We start from the raw sequence: 18,069 nt of genomic DNA, 5'->3' as shown, positions 1-18,069 counted from the left end.
AAGCAGGCTTAAAACCAAACAGCTTAATTTGTAATGACATAATGTTTTAAAATGACCTATAACTGTACAATGATGTTAAGTGCTCAATGTTTTTCCTACCTCGTTGACATTTAATTTGAAGGCCTTAGTGATTCACTTCGTGCCATTTAGACGTGATGTAAGAGGAAATGGCGGCGGTGATTGGTTATTTATTAACCTATTACACTTGACAGAAGTCCGCAACAGCAAACATGGTGGTAGAAGAAACTTCATAAGAAGCTTTTTAAAACCTTTATTTTATTGCAAATTTAACAAATCTTTAAAATAAATTTAAAAAAAATGCAGCTTTTATGTCAGAGACCATTGAAATTTTCTTTTAATTTTAATATTTTTAAAACTCAGACCCATTGTTCCAGTGAAAGTACCTCCTCATGCTTCTGCATACCGAGATATTTTGGAGACTTTCAAGCTCACAACTTGGGGATTTTTTCCCCTTCCTGTTCCAAGACATGGTTGACCAAGTTTGGTGTGGTAGAACTTGATTGGCCTGCAGAGAGTAATGACCTCAACCCAAGAATAACCCTGACTTCCTCATGGAGATAGTGCCTCTCATGCTTCCTTTAAATCCACAAAGATACAGTGCAACTCCTTCATACCTTCTATATAGTGCTCTGTCTACACTCTAAGAATCTAGTCTGAATTTGGAACATGAGTAAGAATAAAAGAATGAGCTAGAAATACCAGAAAAAATGCCATCACTCATTTTTATACTTTATTATATAATCACAACCAAAATAATTGCAATGAACTCTTATTAATCACTTCAAAAACAGAAGATAATCAAGCAATTTGGTCAAATAATAAACAACACAAACTCTGAACTGAACGTGTTTATGTCAGCAGCTATGCAGCTGAAATTCCTACAATATTTGACTTTCCCATACAGGAAGGCTGGTTTGTCTCTTGTAGAAGAAGTTCTATAAAAGTATGCAATGAACAGTGAATAAAAACTGTATTAAGTGCTCAGAGTCCTTTATAAACAAATTTTCAAAAATGGATATTAAAACCGACCTGAGACTTCACTAACTGGGTAACTTGTTCAGAAGTTCTGTGATAGAAACACCACAGCACCAACAAGCTGAGAGAAAAAGAAACCCCTATAAAAGTCTAGCTAATCTTCAGCCAGTCTGTTCCCTCCCACATTCACTGAATTTGGCGAGCTCGATGATCCATCACCATTTTCTTCATGTCCCTGTCCGCCATCATGTCACTCGCATCAAGCTCGTTTCCTGGGCCAGCCATCGGATCATACCGGTGTCTGGAAGAGAGAGAGGAGTTTCACAACCCTAGAACATAATCTGCCTGATCATTTAGTGAAAAGCCAAAAGCAAGTTAACATTGCTAATAAAACAGACTGTGAGGCAACTTTTGGAACTTTATGAGGACTTTTAACCCCTGAACTCACTGTTTGAGGTGTTCCTCAATGGCTTTCCGTTCATACACGGTGCCATATACTGTTTTCACAGGATCAACAAACATCTTCTTGGTTAGAGGACAAATCAGATGTTGGGGTATAAACTGTGGCACAGGATCAACCAGTTTCTTTAGAAAGGAAAATAAGTCAAAGTAATGTGATCACAAAAAAATCTTTTACATAAAACAGAAAAATCCCATAAATACTTTGTTCACTCACTCACCTCCTCCATGCTATCCATTGACTTTCCAGCATTTTCCTCAGTGTGCTTTCTGGCTTCTCGCTCGTACGTCTCGCAGCTCGTCAGGAATTCCTCGGCTAAAATGCTTCCAGGAAAAGGTTAATATGCAAATGTAAGTATTTATATCTGGGGTCTGACTTGTAACTTGTATCAAATACTCAAACATCTTGTAGGTGCAAATATAACTAGCTGACTATATTGCAGCAGTTCTAAATGCAAAAAGGGGTCAAATCTGGTCCTAGCAATGTGTAACTAATAAAGTGGCTGTTGAGTGCTTATAGTAATAAAGTTGTGCATGTCTCACCTGTCCAGTGGGTCATCAGGCTCAGGGATGATGAGGAGTCCATACACAGCATCAAATACGTCCCTCATGGTGATGTGGGCGTTGTAGCTGCGATCAAATATGTTGTGGCAGATGCGGCCAACACTGTTGACATTGCAGTGGTACACCTGCCGCTGTGTTAAGATAAATGCTCGCTACGAGAAACATGCATGCAGTTACCACTTTTATATTACTCTAATAACTGGAAACCATTTTAATATGAACACTGTAGATGTCTAAACAGCTTTTGTTTGTATTTTGTCAGGATACACGTGTGACAAAGCGAACGAGCGGAGGCTTCACTGGGTATTCAGGACCAAACTGGCAGTACAGCTCAAACACTCCTTTCTCATATGGTGTGTCAGGAGGTCCTTGCATGAGAATCCTCCAGAACGCTGAAAATCAGAAAACAATCAAACATTGTTGCTATTCACTACAGGTCCTAGAAAGTGTTGCTATGCAGCTTCCAACAGTACAATGACTGCAAACACAAATCCCTAATAAGTAATCAACATGCTGCATTCATTTTTTCCCCATTTCATTATTTGTTTAGCATTCAAATCTCCCAATGAATTAGTGATGGGATTTCTGGCTCTTTTTAGAGAGCCGGCTCTTTCGGCTCCGAACCGGCTCTTCAGGTTGTTTTGTTGCTTTAATTAATTTATTATTAACAATAATATAAAATTATGCACAAAAGGAATTACTAATGTAAAAAAGTGGTTTTATTTATATATGTCTATATATAAATATATGCGGTGGGTTCTAGAGACAAAGCACGTACAAACTCCAAAACACATTTCTAGCGTTAACTGAACTTCCAAAGCAGAGCTACCTAGATCACTTAAATTACACAATTGAAAGCATATGTGTATTGTTTGTGTATTTATACACAAGCACTCATATATATTCAAATGATTTAAAAAAAAAAAAAAATGTTCATTTACCTGTTACTACCACACACCAAATACGGTCGTTGGTACTTGCTGCCTTGTGTAGCCACTAGGTAACAAAAGCTCAACACTGCCCCTAGCATCTTGGAGCACTTCTGTTTTGTTTGTGTTTTGGAGTTTGTACATGTTTTGGAGTTTGTACATGTTTTGGAGTTTGTACGTGCTGCTTTGTCTGTAGGGGCCACCGTAAATATACTTTTATTTATTCACTCCACATAAAATGTAATAAATAAATCATATAATACAAAAACCAACTATTCACATTTCAACTTTTAACTATTTAAATTTTCAGCTTTTTCCTTTTAAACAAATTTAAAGTGAAACAACACAAAACACTGCAAACCACAACACAATTAAATATAAATTAAAATGTGAAAACAAAGAGAACATGCATATTCTCTGTCATATGGGCCTGCATGAATAAACTTTCTGAATCCTTTATCATCTGCAACTGAAAATAGTTGTGGATGATTACTATACCTTTCTAATGTGACGTTGTTGTCCCTGGCTCTCTTTCTCTCTCTCTCCGTCCTGCTCTGTTCCTGTGCTACTGCGAGTGTAACTACCGCCCCTCCCCCCTCTTCCCAGCGTAAAGCACAAGGCTCGCGTGCGGAGTGAAGCGGAAAAAGTGCGAGAGAGAGAGAGAGAGAGAGAGAGAGAGAGAGAGAGAGAGAGAGAGAGAGAGAGAGAGAGAGAGAGAGAGAGAGAGAGAGAGAGAGAGAGAGAGAGAGAGAGAGAGAGAAAGAAAAAAAAAAAAAAAAACCCACGGCTCACGATAAGGAGCCGGCTCGCGTCATTCACGTCAAAGATCCGGCTCTAAGAGCCATTTCGTTTGCGACACATGAATACAATGAATACAGAATAAAGATCTACCACAAAGCAAGAATTTATCAGCTGCATCATGAAAACACTGATATTATGGGTCTATCAGGCAGCCGAGATCAAATAAAATACACAGAGCAATACAAACACAGATGAGGAGAAACCACATCACTTACTTAAGTCTGCCTCTGATGGATAGACTCTAAAGAAAGGATGAGGGTCACAATGCAGGCACTTGAGCTCCTCCACGATACGTTTGTCCTTCTCCATGAAACGACCATCCTTTGCCTCCCGAATCTTCTTCTTCAGAGCACTGTTTTGAATGGTATATAATGTTTCTTATGGAATGCATGTAATAAAAAAGGACCACAAAAAAGTCAAAATTATCACTATTCATATAGGACAAGACTAAGGAGGCATCCTGATCAAGTCTTAATCGACAAAATATTTTAGACTCAATGACATGCTTTTCGTCAGGAAGCCTATACACATTTTTAAAAATAAAAACCCAGCGTTGATGGCGCCTGATGCAGTACCTGTCCTGTTGGCCAGCGCATCTACTGGGTGTCAGAACCTTGTAAAAATAAGATTTTGCAGTAATCTACAACTACACTGAAAAAAAAAGTAGTTGCATGAAAATTGACATTTATGGACGTCTTACAAGTGGAAACAGACTTTTTCTCTTGAGGTATGACTGTAAGTGGAATCTCTTCATATTTTGGACAGCTGAACAAAACTATATTGGACAGATAAAACATGCAGACAAAGTAAATTGTTTCATTAACAGCTGAAGAAACTCATTTTCTTTGATCAGGTGTGTTCTTAGCTTCTACAGGATGGATGTTTCTGCCACTCACCTTTCTGTCACCGTCACTTTGCTGTTTATCTGGCTTGGCAAGGATGTCTCTGGATATGCATCATAGCCCAGAGTAGCAAACATGCTTGCAAGTATTCCCTATAAAACATGAAAAAATATAATAAACATATGACGTCCATGTATGAAGTTAAAGAGTGATCAGATTTCATTTTGAAGCAGACTATAAACTGACCTCAGTGATGGAAGAAGGGTCAAGTTTTTTCTTGGGCTTCCTCTGCTCCAGAGACAGAACTGTCTCGATCTCAAAGAGTTTCAGACCATCTTTGACTGTCTGTGGTTTGAAACAGCAGCCACCTGTAAATGGGTTTGAAATATCAAAAAAAGAAAAAAGGAAAAAAGAATTATTAAAACACAAGTCACTGTTTGGCCCTTTTTGGCATCAAATATTTTTTTCAACTTTACTATGTTTACATAAGCCAGAGTTTAGGACTACACTGTTAATACAGATACATGTAATTACAGAAAATAATGACAAATTCCAGAAATACTGCAGAGACTAAGTTAATGTCTCATGTTCAGTTAACTAGTTAGAAAGAAAAACCCTGAACGCAGTTGGGATGAAGGTCCAATAAAATGGGCCAAAAGTTGATTCCATGCGTGCCCATTTACAGGTTTGCTTTCTGTGATTCCAGTTCTAAACAGCTGCAGGTTCCCATTAACAATTTCACTGTTTTCCTAAAGTCACACAGAGAGCACTTCTATGTGCAACTGACACAACTTGTTGTTGATGGTCATTTTGTGTCCAGCTATTACGCAGATAGCAAACAGTTCACAACGTCCAAGCCTGCAGATGGTACACTTGTTAAAGAATGCATCCAGATTGCAGCTTTATTTAAAGAAAGGATGATTTTTTTTTTTTTTACTTTTAAGGGCAGAGAATTGTGCATTATGTTAAACATATATATAGTTTTACCTGTTGCATTGCTGATTCCATGGAGCATTGTGTTTTCCACATTTCCAAGAAGGATTGAATCCACAGTGATGTTTGATTTCAGCAGCTTGGCTGTCACAGCAGCTGGGTCCATAAAGGACCTATGGCAAGATGAAAACAGTCAGCTGCTGCCCCAGAAAAACATAATTGATGGGTGATCAAAGGCAACTTAGGCAGAAAGGGAAACTTACCCAGAATCGTCGCCATCAGTGAGGCACAGGATGCGGAGTCTACAATCTGGGAAGCTCGCATTGACCTTTTCCAGCTCTGAAGCTCCACGTCGTAGCGCGTCGTACAGCAGAGTACATCCGCTCGCCTCGAGGTTACGTGTGTGGACCTAAAAAACAAAAGAACCCCAAAAAGGTGACAAGGAAAAAAATATATATATTAGCGCCACCGAGCAAATTGTTCACTTACAGCATGTTTATTTATTTACTTGAAAATGGGGGAAATAAAGTTGCCAGGCTGACCCAAGTAAAATTTTTATTTTTTAGCTTTATTCTATCAAAACTTCAAGCTACTGATCAGGTATCTCAAAACTCAAGTTATTTCTGAGTATGTCAAAATTTCCTCACTCACAATACCACCTCACAATTTTTACATATAGAGGGCAATAAAATTCTTCTTCAGCGGAGGTAACAAGCTTCCAGAGGAAAGTCTTCCATCCTCACAATGTTTTGCAATCACCTTGAACTTCTCCAGATTTTCTGTGAATGTGTGGAGCATTTTCACCATGGAGTCAAACTTTACAAGACCAATGACGTGATGGAAATCATACGCCATGCTCCTTGTGGCAAAGTTGTCAAAGAGCTCTTTGACAGCATTGATTTTCTTTATTTCTGCATTTTCGTAGCACTCCTCTTCCATCGAGGAGCTTGTATCGATCAGTACCTAAAGTAATAAAGTCAGGAAGAGGAAATGTTTAGCAAATGTTTTGATTTGATTCCTTTACAACTGAAAATTTTCCCAGATCTCACCAGTATTGCCTCTTCTGGAGTCCTGGTTGTAACAAATGACTGGTCGTCTCTGTGGTCGCCAGTGCTGTATTAAAAAAAAAAAAAAAGACAAAACACCATCTTTATAGCTTTACACAGTTAACACGAGACAAGCATCACCTACTCTGTGGATTTCCTGTTATTGGTTGGGTAGATTGTGCCTTTAATGCAGATCAAGATGCACAATTCAATTCAATTGAATTTTATTATATAGCACCAAATCACAACAACAGGAGGTGTTTAAGCTGTTTTAGCTTGTGAGATAAAGAAAAAAGGATCAGACAAGCCACTATGAGCAAGCACTTGGTGACAGTGGGAAGGAAAGAAACAGGAAGAAACCTCCAGCAGAAACCAGGCTCGGGGAGGGGCAGTAATCTGCTGTGACTGGCTGGGGGAGGGGAGGAAGACAGGATAAAAGACAGACTGGAAGAGCCAGAAATTAATAATGACTGATAATTAAATGCAAAAAGGTGTACACAACCGTGTAAAAAGAGGTAAGTGAAGAAGAAACTCTCAGTTCGTCATAGAAGACTCCAGCAGCCTGCATGTATTAAAGCATATATTATGTGCCAGAATGAGTCTGCCCTTCGTTAGTTCACTCCATTTTGTTTTGGTTTAGGTACTCACTTGGCTGCTAGCAAGTTTAAATCCATCGTTTTTACTTTTCCATCCAGACAATCGCGCACGTCGATCATATCAGCTGCTCCTTTGCTTTTATGCAAATAAATGCCCAGATTATCTGACAAAGAAATGTGAAAATAAAGCAAACATTAATGATAATAATGGATTGTATTTATATAGCTTTTCGAGACCCTCAAAGCACTTGAGGGTCTCAATTCCACTATTCATTCACTCTCACATTCACACACTGGTGGAGGCAAGCTACAGTTGTAGCCACAGCTGCCCTGGGCAGCGAGCCTGCCATATCACGCAATCGGCCCCTCTGGCCATCACCAGTAGGCGGTATGTGAAGTGTCTTGCCCAAGGACACAACGACCAAGACAGACAGAGCAGGGGATCAAACCGTTACAAGATGAGCTTCCCAACCCTCTGAACCATGGTCACCCCATTAAGTTAAGTATAACGCCTCTCAACACACATGACAAACAAAACTTGATGTCAGAGGTGAAAGGCAAAGTAAGAAAACTGGTGGAAATTCCTTTTCCACTTAAAGTGACTAACAGTACTACTGTAACAGGAGCAACAGTAGAGGCAATCTAAGCAAAGGTGGAACATACCCCTCAATTTAGACTTAGACTGCTGCAAAATGAACACATCTGTGGCCTAAAACCTGACAAGTCAGTGGCATCTGTTGTATGATACAAGTGTTTGCAAGGTATAAGTGTGATGATTCACTGAAAGATGTGAATATTTAGCCTGGAATAGTGTGAAATACCTTCACTGAGTAGAACAAGGCAGCTCTGATAGTGGCCCAGATCCTTCAGATGTAGAGGTGGGGTCACATTAAGGCGAGGGAAAGATTTCAAACGTTCCACCATGCTGCCAAAAGTCCACTGAATATTCACCTGAAAGCTGTTTCATTCAATGAATTAGTCAAAAACAAACAAACTGATTCAATCTGATTTAAAACAAGTCATTATTCAGCCTGTTTACACTGGCTTTGAGACAATCCTAGACACCATGTGTAATTAATAAATAATAATAATTAATAACGAAGGCAACTAACTCAAAACCATGTTTTAACCTCAACTGCTTGCATATTATATTTAAGCATTGGACAGTGTAGACTAGACACTGTTCATCTATAAGAGCTGTTGCCACTGATTTTCAGTTCAGTTCTTGAGTCATTTGGCATACCTCAGACTTTTTTCTTTGTTTCTCTTCATTAAGAACAGCTTCTTGACAGCCAACCTTCCACTGAGACCACTTCTGATGAGGATTCAGTGAACAGTTTATGGATCAACTCAAATGCCAACTCAGGTCCTGTGTCAGGTCTTTGCTGGATTTTTTTTTAAATACTTCTTAAGGACATGACATGTGCTGAAGACATTTTTTAGGCCTTTAATTTCTTTTTTTTTATCCTCCATTTGTTCAATTTCCTCAAATTCTTTAAGGACACACTGCATACCATGTTGAGACACACCAAGAGTTCAGTTATTGTGTCTTTGGCAGTTGCCTTTTTTGTGCAAAAACACTATTTTATGTCTGTCAAACTGTGTTATCTTGGGAATATTTTATACATTTCACTACAAAAATGGGAACAAATGAAATGCTTTTATGACAAGCTGCTAGCAATAAATTACCTAAAGATACAATTTCACTTTTTTTTTTTAAATTTGCATTTGTTTTTTGTTAGAGTGTGTTATGTGTAGGCACAAAGCTGAATTATCCACTGAATTAGGTGTCATTTTTATGCTTCAAAAATGCATAGGTCAGTGCTAAATGGCTTAACAAAAAATACCATTCTTCTGAAAAGTGTGATATACAAGGACTGAACTGAAAATGAGTGAAAATGTCCAAAGAAAACATCTGAAAGACCTTTAGAAATCCTGGAGAACTGTTGCTTTAGTCCACTTAAATAAAATTCGAAGAAAGTCTGGCTCCTTGGATGCAAAATATGAAGAAATAAGTGGTGGTTTAAGACTTCTGGACAATACTGTATTACTAAGAAATCATGAATGAATAATCAAGAATTCATAATAAATTGAATGTTATTGAATTTACATCCATTTAAAACCACCAGCAGACCAAGCATATACTTTAAACTAAATGAAATATATAATCTTTCACTGTCCAGCTGTGCATAGGTGTATCATCTATACTAACAGAAAATAAAGAAAATCTGCTTAAGTTGCGCTAAAAGAAATAACTCAGTCACACATACTTCTGACCAGATGTCTTGTCGTGGTGACTCCAGAGAGGGTACGTTCGGACAAATCGAGGAATGCTGAGCAGGATTTTCTCAATGTCAGTGGCTCTCTGTAGTGAGAATTCTCGCAAAGGCTCTTCGGTGCAATTTGGAATTTTCTCTCCATCTAAACAAAATAAAAAGAAGCCAGAAACACATAATTCACCACCATAATGCAATTTAGTAAAAATTCTAACAAAATATCATTTTTGCATCTGGTTATGCAGGAATGCTTGTGCACAAGATTTCATTTTAAAATAATTTTAATAATAATAATAATAATAATAATAATAATAATAAATAACTATCACTGCACCTGACTGAAGGAGGATCTACCTTTAAAGGCTCTCTGATTATGGATGCTTTATACTGTCAAATCTGGTTATTTATTTATTTTTTGAATTTGCAAAGTAATTAGTAAACTAGCATTAAAGCAAATACAATCTAAACAATTAAAACAACTGCATTCATTAAGCCACATTAAAACCTTTCAACTTTATAGTTTAAACTCTTTCAGTGATATTTGTACCTTTGATTTTCTTAAGGACGTACGCCCTTTCAAAGACATCTGGTACTCCAGGTACTCTGACAGGTTCGCAGAAATGGTCACCATCTTTGGACACGAGAGAGATGGGAGCATAGACTTCATGGTTTGATGCTTGTTTCTGTCAAAACAGAGCCAAGTATGATGCATTTAAACTACAGAGATAATATCTATACATAATACTAACACCAAAACTAAAGACCAGCTTCTGTTCAAAATTAAACTCAGTTATACCTTAATTTTTGAAAGGAGATGTGCCCAGCAGTACAATGAATTCTCAAAGACATCCTGGTCCTCTATGACTTTCTTCCCTCGCTGTGTTGCTTGCTGGGGCAATAACGCCCTGAAGAGCATGTATAAGCCCTCAACAACTGCAATCTGCAAGAAATCATTCAGTACACAACAACATTTTCATGCAAAATAAGCAGCGAGTAAATCACAGTTATATACTGTACAAACGATGAGCCTTTTACGTGCTTCCTGCATGAGTATAATCAGAAGATAGCTTTAGACACACATACATGGAAACAGGCATGTCATATCTCTACATTCATGAATACTGTGACACTTCAGATGGTTTCAATCACAAGTTACCATCACGACAATATCATTTTAAATAAACAAATGAAATAAGATTACAATACATTCAAAATGTTGCATGTTTTACAGCCTAAATCACCACATAGCAGGTGCGAGGTGGCGTGCAAAAAGCTGCTGTGTTAAAATCAGTGGACAAAACATGCAAAAAGTCACATAAAAGTCTGATGCCAGATTTCTTAGAAGATGGTGAGGCCAGTGGTGCAAAGACTTAAAACTGCAGCAGCATGTCAGCTGTCCTCTATTTATGAAGAAGATATTAGAGAAAGACTGAAGTCTAAAACTGTAACAAGTCTTACACCACCTCATACTTTTTACCTTCTGGTTCCTGGTCATCCTTTCATTCCTGCAGAGTAACTGATGCAAACTTTGGGCGAGGGGGTTACATCCCGTCAATTTTCGTATGTATGCGATCAGTTTGTTCCAGATTATTTTAGAATGATCTTTCTACAAGTAAATACACAGAAATATTTGAAAACAGGTTTAATGCCACTCAGAAAAATTAAACACAAGGGGCTAAATGAATTAACCACATTTCTGTTTCGTTTGTGAACATGGGTCATCAAAGTGCACAGTAAAGAACCCACATTGTTTATTTCTCCAGGGTTAATATTGGATCCTTTAGGACAGTGGATCTCAAACTTTTCATAGTGAGCACCACCTCATAAAATTAAAGTACCACCCATATGACCGAAGTACAGTAGTACAGGCCTATTTAACACCATATACAGTTTACACAAGACTATTTTATTTCTTATATGAATGTTATTTATTTTAACTGTCATAAACAGGATGAGAAAAGTGATAATAATAACAACAACTATTGCATTTATATTATATTCCTCCATAAAAGCAACGCTGAAGAGCCTATATGCGATTTTGAAGTTAAATTGCTGTCCTGCAGCAACCTAATCACTATTTGTGGAGGAATTTCTGAGGTTCACCAATGGCTGGACTCTGAATGTAAAGACTTCATGTGAATTCCTGTGTGCATTTATCTATTATTGTTGTCTTGGGTGTAGCTGCATGTTTTTCATGAGACTATAACCATGCTTGAAGACAGGCTAGGCATGAATAAATAAAGTTCATGTTCATAGGATAGCAAGACAATGGGACAATATGGGACAGTGTGTTAAATATAAAACAGCTTACCCCAACAGCATAAAGAGAAGACAGGAACACACTGATTCCTTTTTGGCTTTGTTGCACTGAAGGCACGACATCATTGATGTAGAAAGTTTCATCAAGGGGAGTCTCTTCAGTAAAAGAGGACAGAGTGAAGGCAACAATTGACCCTTCAGAGATTCCACACATTTGGAGTGTCACAGCACCGGAATGAATACCTCTAAAAAAAACAAAAAAAACAGGGACACCAGAAAACAGAAGCACTCATCAATGCGAAGACTTTAAGCGCGTGAATGTGGGGGTGGTGGTGGGTAACAAGTTACAAAAATACTGGTGTCTACTAATGCTACTCTTAGTTTTCTAGTAAATGACTGGAAATCCTAGGTGACTTGCTTGTTCCAATTAAGAGAAAACTTAGTAGATCTACCTATGGTATGACTTTCAATATCCTACATCGCTTCATTCTCAAATTATTGTATTCACAAACCAGGTTGTCCCCGTTGCCCGCTCAGCGAGGTGATGACAACACTTTTTTAGCCTTTTACGTCTGATGGGTAAAAAACACTTTTTTGTGAGGCAGTTTACCTGGGATGGAGGACATGTGCTGGTATTCCACTTGCATTTGACAGGATCACTTTTAGAGTTGCGATTGTGTCAGTTTCCAAATTCACCATAATCTCAAAGTTTCCCTTAACATGTAAAGAAAAATATGTTTAAGTTACATTATGACTTTACATACATGTTAAAAATGGAGGCTGAAATTTACAACAATAAACTATACATTAATAAAATAATTGATTCACTTGTATTTCATTCTTCTCTCTTCAACACAACGACTGTTTATCAAGTAAAGGTATATTTTTTTGTCATTTTTTAAATGGAGAAACTCAGATGCTACTTGGAACCACTTTGTTTGAACAAAAAGAGTTCAGAAATCATTACTGGCTATTTTATTCCTCACAAACATATAATATGAAATTTGACTGGCCAGTTTCATTTGCTAGCAGTTCCCAGCATCCTCAATTGAGCAGCATACGGTTTTTAAAACGCACCTTGAGCATGATGTGGCATTGAATGACATCTGTTCCAGAGGGCTTCCCAGACTCTTGTCTTGGCATTTGTGGAGCATGTGTCAAGTTTTCTTTTGGCGTAAATATGGCATAAATTACAGCTCCATTTTCAATGTGTCTGTCTTTCAAAGACCCTGGAGAAGAAGACAATAAAATGAATAACTGTGCCAGATCCACAGTTAACACAAATAATTACAGGTTATTTAAAAAAAAATTTAAAAATAAAAGTGTTATTCCCATCTATATGTATTAAAGTGCAATCATCTCATATGATCATGATCATTTTAGAAACTCCAGTCTTAAAACTATTCATCCAAGACTGTAAATGAACTCTCCCAATATTTCATGCAATTAAAAGTTTTACCCTAAAAGCTGTTTGTATTTTGATAATACACAAGATTTGTTTCCTACTAATCCTGTTTCAATAATACATTTAATTTAATACATTTAACTTTTCTTACCTAGTAACAGACAGAACTACAGAATGAAAACAAGATTTGCAGGCAACAAATTCAAACTGCAATGGTGTCAGAATTCTAATACCACCCTGTAATTCTTATTTACATAATTAAATAGTTAAAGCAAAAAGCTTGCCTATTACCTGTTAAAGTATGCAGCACTTGGCTATGAAATCAGACACAGTCAGTAGTTCTCTTTAAAATAAATTATGATCAATCACTCTGTAAAACAGTGGTTGTTTCTCATTTTTCTTCATTTTTTCCCCACATTATTTAGTACTGATATTAATTTGCATGACTGGAAAAATGTAATGCAAAATGTATGTAAAAAACATTGCTAATTTAGGTCTTTGTGTAACCACAGCTGATTTTTTTTTTTGTAGCTTGTAATGCAGTTTCAAGCTTAGTTTCCAGTCTTCCTGAAATATTGATGGTTGGTAGCTTTAGAAAACCTTCATTTTCATACTTTTGCAGTGTTTGTAGGAGTTTGTTTTTAAACTAACATTATAAGACACACGCTATGATTAAAGGGTGGTAGCAGTATTGTTTGTCTACTTTTAGTTGTTACAAAACAATTTATGGTACTTTTCACTTTTATACCAATATATCCCTTTACCTAAAGCCAGCTTTTCTTGCTAACTTCGTGTATTCATCTGTTTGGATCACAAGGAAATGCAGATAATTTGCTAATTTCTGATGGCCTGGCAAGATTACTTAAAAGGCAGACTTGAGACTAACTTGATTCATCCTAAATATAGTTTGTTATTTTTGGACAAGCACACCTTTAAGCACCTGAAAATAAGTGTGTATAAAAGTGGCTACAATTCCTTAAAAGTTTCTGCAGTACTTTTCTTCAATCCCTTGAGCCCCAGATGAAAGTCTGGACTCACAACAATCATGTAAATGTAACAAACATGTTTTGGTACATGGTGAAAATTGACTTAAAAAATAAATAAATAAATGAAGGGACCTAAACCTAAACAAACCTAACAGAATCATATACTGCTCCACTGTTGACTCACATGTGTTGAAGAAGGGATCGTCTGTCAAGGGCATCCCATCTGCTGTGTAGAGACAAACCCCTTTGGTGTTTCCAACATTTTCAAGGTGACAGATCCTCAACATTATGTCTTCAATTGTGTTTTGTGCCGGATCCATATCTGTAGCATTCAAATATTAAATATTTCACCTCTATGCCCTTATGTAATCATGCCAAAGGGATGATAGCTTCTAAAAGATGTGATCCTGTTACCTGAAATAACCTTTGGTTTAGGACATTTGGGGTATGTGTACTGAAGACTGAACGACTTCACTGACTTTTGCACAGGTCTAACAGTTAAGACTTGGCGTTCTGGAGCTTGGAGTCTTTGAATGAAGTCTTTCATGATTGCAAAACGATTCTTTTCCACATGACTTAAACCTGGAAAAGAGACAAAATAAATTCAGCTTTACCTTTTAAGTTTACTCAAAGGTTCATGTCTTGATGCATGCTGAATCATCCAGGTAAGTAAATCCCAAAAGGTTGATTCTATTCATCTGCTTTTACATAAATGTGCTGCTTTATTTTTGTTAACATGTTTGTTTGTTTTTTTTAGTTTTCTGAGTAATGAAAAAGCTAAACTGAAAATCCTAGCTTTGCTTTTGAGCACTCTTACCAATGCTGTTTAAATCGTCTTCCGTCACACTATCCAGGAAATCTCTTTCATCTTTAACACCCATCTGAACAAACTGGTTGAAGTACGACTCCAGTCTGTGCTGTTCAAGTAGGTTGAAGATTGCACCCATCTACACAAAAACCAGTAGATTATAATAATATCTGTCTTCATTGAAAAAAAAAAAAAAGTCTATAAACATATGCCTTTTAACAGGAGAGGCCAGATGTCTGAGTCATGATTTCCAGCTGCATACAGAAAGAGGAATGTTGACTAAGTGAATGCGCGGGACTTTCTTTTGCAACTGAAACTAACTACAACATTACCTTATAACTATTTCAGAGAAATATGTTGAAGTGCATTGCAGAGTGGTCTTAAGTAATTCTTGAAGTTAAAAAAAGAGATGGAAATCTTACCTTGACCCAACTCCAAAGACCACGAAGAAGAGCTGTGCAGTCCTAGTTGTAGTTGGAGGAGGGGTCTTTGTGAAACTGAAACCTAAGGAAACGAAACCAAGGAGGTGGGATGTCTCTAGTGAGCAGTGGAGAAATAGTTATTGTATTTCACAGTTTATTGACCTATACAGAGCATGGATTTCAGAAGGGGGGGGGGAATAGAGGAGTTTCAAAATTTCCTGTATGCTGAATTAAAAAAACAAACATTGAGGACCCCAGGTTTGGTGGGATTGTTGATAAGACCTTTCTTTTTAAGAAGTTCAAGATGACTGACCTCAGCATTTGCCCTATCTTGGTTGATAACACTGAAAATTTGAATATATTTTATGAAGGAGAGGTAATCTACAATTTTGAAACTGCATTTGACAGAGCATGTCAAATGCAAGTGCATAAATAACAGTTATAAATGATTGTCTAATGTTCCAGTTTGTTCCTTAGGCTATTTCTTTATGTTCACATTTGCTTATTCCTTCATTTTTTCATATATTTCCTAATGCCATTCTTAATGACTTTATATTGGTATTTATATATGTGGAAAAGGTCAGTCTAAAATAGGATTGGTCTGCAGGGGCAAGCCTTTTATGCATTTCATTATTTATTGAGTGCATTGACTTCTACTGCAAATACATCGTTTCCCTTCAAACCTATTCTGTACAAATGTCTTGAGTAACTCGTCATTTTTTCTATTTCATATTTTTGCAGGAAGATAAGAAATAGGTGCAACAATTTATTGACACATGCAAAGATGGAAGTAAAGTATATAAAGCAAAAACAGAGAGCGTATATCTCTAAAGAGTTTGAAATTCCAGATTTGGGATGACCACCTTTATTCTTTAACACAGCCTGACTTCTCTTAGACAAGCTTTCTTCTCATTTCTTTAAGTAGTCTTCAGGAATAGTTCACCAGGCTTCTTGAAGGACATTCAAAGTTCTTCTTTGGATCTTGGCTACCTATTATTCTGATCTCATGCTGATTCAATAATGTTGAAGTCTGGACTGTGGGGAGGCCAATCCATGACTGATAGTGTCCAATTGTTCATATCGTGACGTTTTTATTGCACTGTCTGTGTTTGGGATCACTGTCGTACTAATAAACAAAGTCACTGGTGACCAGATGCCTTTCAGATGGCCTCTTGAGCACCAGCATCCCTGGTATGCAACCCTCAAAGACTTTAAGTCTTTTATGTAAATAATCTATGCAAACCATTTCTACAACCACCAAACACAGCGAAAACAAGCGATGACTAAACTAGCAGTTAGTAATTTCGCAAAAGTCCGCTAAACACACAACCCTGTCATGAACTCTCCCGACTTCATGTAAAAAGGAAAACAAAGCCTGGTTAGCTAGCTGAGCTCTCACCGATTTCAAAGCATCAAGTTTCACCACGCTGACCAACATTCACTGAACCAGCCGCAAAAGAAGACCACAAAAACGCAAGCTTCCCATATACCCTAAGAGAAATTCCCTTACCGGACCGGTTTCCTCAACTGTTTTTCACCGGTAGCTGACAGCTGCTGTAGCTCCTGATAGTGGCGGAGCTAACACGAGCCACTTCCATCATCCGCCATTTTAGGCCCAGTTATAGGGCCACGTGGGATTTTGGTCTTGCAACTTCTGATTGGTGGAAACCCCCTGCATGTGAACGTGTGGTTAATTCTTCAAAAATATAAAAAAATAATAATAATAATTTAAAAAAAAAAAGCAAAAACAACAACAACAACCATTTTCGGCATGTTAATGAAATTAAATATTTTGTGCAATTTAATAGCTAAAAAATTCATCTCATATATGGTGTCCAAAGTGTCCCATAATTGTACAAACTGCACAACGCCTGGACATTTATTTATTAAAAAGTGCTGTCATTTTTCACTCTTTCACTTTAGAAGCATAAATCTTTGCACAGATGATATTTATATGTTGATTACTGATTTTCTGAACTAAAATGTGAACTAAAGCATATTTTAAGGTGTTATACAGGGAGTGCAGAATTATTAGGCAAATGAGTATTTTGTCCACATCATCCTCTTCATGTATGTTGTCTTACTCCAAGCTGTATAGGCTCCAAAGCCTACTACCAATTAAGCATATTAGGTGATGTGCATCTCTGTAATGAGAAGGGGTGTGGTCTAATGACATCAACACCCTATATCAGGTGTGCATAATTATTAGGCAACTTCCTTTCCTTTGGCAAAATGGGTCAAAAGAAGGACTTGACAGGCTCAGAAAAGTCAAAAATAGTGAGATATCTTGCAGAGGGATGCAGCAGTCTCAAAATTGCAAAGCTTCTGAAGCGTGATCATCGAACAATCAAGCGTTTCATTCAAAATAGCCAACAGGGTCGCAAGAAGCGTGTGGAAAAACCAAGGCGCAAAATAACTGCCCATGAACTGACAAAACTCAAACGTGCAGCTGCCAAGATGCCACTTGCCACCAGTTTGGCCATATTTCAGAGCTGCAACATCACTGGAGTGCCCAAAAGCACAAGGTGTGCAATACTCAGAGACATGGCCAAGGTAAGAAAGGCTGAAAGACGACCACCACTGAACAAGACACACAAGCTGAAACGTCAAGACTGGGCCAAGAAATATCTCAAGGCTGATTTTTCTAAGGTTTTATGGACTGATGAAATGAGAGTGAGTCTTGATGGGCCAGATGGATGGGCCCGTGGCTGGATTGGTAAAGGGCAGAGAGCTCCAGTCCGACTCAG

The 18,069-nt window shown here is 37.5% G+C and overlaps 1 protein-coding gene across 1 annotated transcript; it reads right to left on the bottom strand.

The window, feature by feature from the left end:
* Window positions 1-259: 259 nt before the first annotated feature.
* Window positions 260-16,958, bottom strand: LOC146367785 (uncharacterized). The gene is made up of 26 exons (XM_084911653.1): window positions 16,833-16,958; window positions 15,323-15,404; window positions 14,910-15,039; window positions 14,507-14,674; window positions 14,277-14,414; window positions 12,779-12,930; window positions 12,312-12,415; window positions 11,754-11,946; window positions 10,920-11,048; window positions 10,239-10,382; window positions 9,990-10,125; window positions 9,437-9,587; window positions 7,988-8,124; window positions 7,219-7,330; window positions 6,574-6,637; window positions 6,284-6,487; window positions 5,788-5,933; window positions 5,579-5,697; window positions 4,838-4,959; window positions 4,646-4,743; window positions 3,965-4,101; window positions 2,287-2,411; window positions 1,999-2,144; window positions 1,677-1,779; window positions 1,445-1,581; window positions 260-1,297 (listed from the first exon to the last, which is right to left on the bottom strand). The coding sequence occupies exons 3-26, from the start codon at window positions 15,037-15,039 to the stop codon at window positions 1,183-1,185; spliced, it is 3,210 nt and encodes a 1,069-aa protein (XP_084767779.1). The 5' UTR covers window positions 15,323-15,404; window positions 16,833-16,958; the 3' UTR covers window positions 260-1,182.
* Between the last annotated feature and the right edge of the window lie 1,111 nt (window positions 16,959-18,069).

The sequence above is a fragment of the Perissodus microlepis genome, chromosome 18 (genome assembly GCF_051167445.1).
Source record: "Perissodus microlepis isolate ML-2025 ecotype Zambia chromosome 18, ASM5116744v1, whole genome shotgun sequence".
Taxonomy (NCBI): Eukaryota; Metazoa; Chordata; class Actinopteri; order Cichliformes; family Cichlidae; genus Perissodus; species Perissodus microlepis.
This window is presented reverse-complemented; position numbering and strand designations above follow the sequence as displayed.

Coding starts and splice junctions, on each gene's coding strand:
- LOC146367785 (XM_084911653.1), bottom strand. CDS start 15,039: ATGGGTGCAATCTTCAACCTACTTGAACAGCACAGACTGGAGTCGTAC. Junction 8,125..9,436: donor GACAAGACATCTGGTCAGAA/GTATGTGTGACT, acceptor TGAATGAAACAG/CTTTCAGGTGAATATTCAGT. Junction 7,331..7,987: donor CCTTGTTCTACTCAGTGAAG/GTATTTCACACT, acceptor TTTCTTTGTCAG/ATAATCTGGGCATTTATTTG.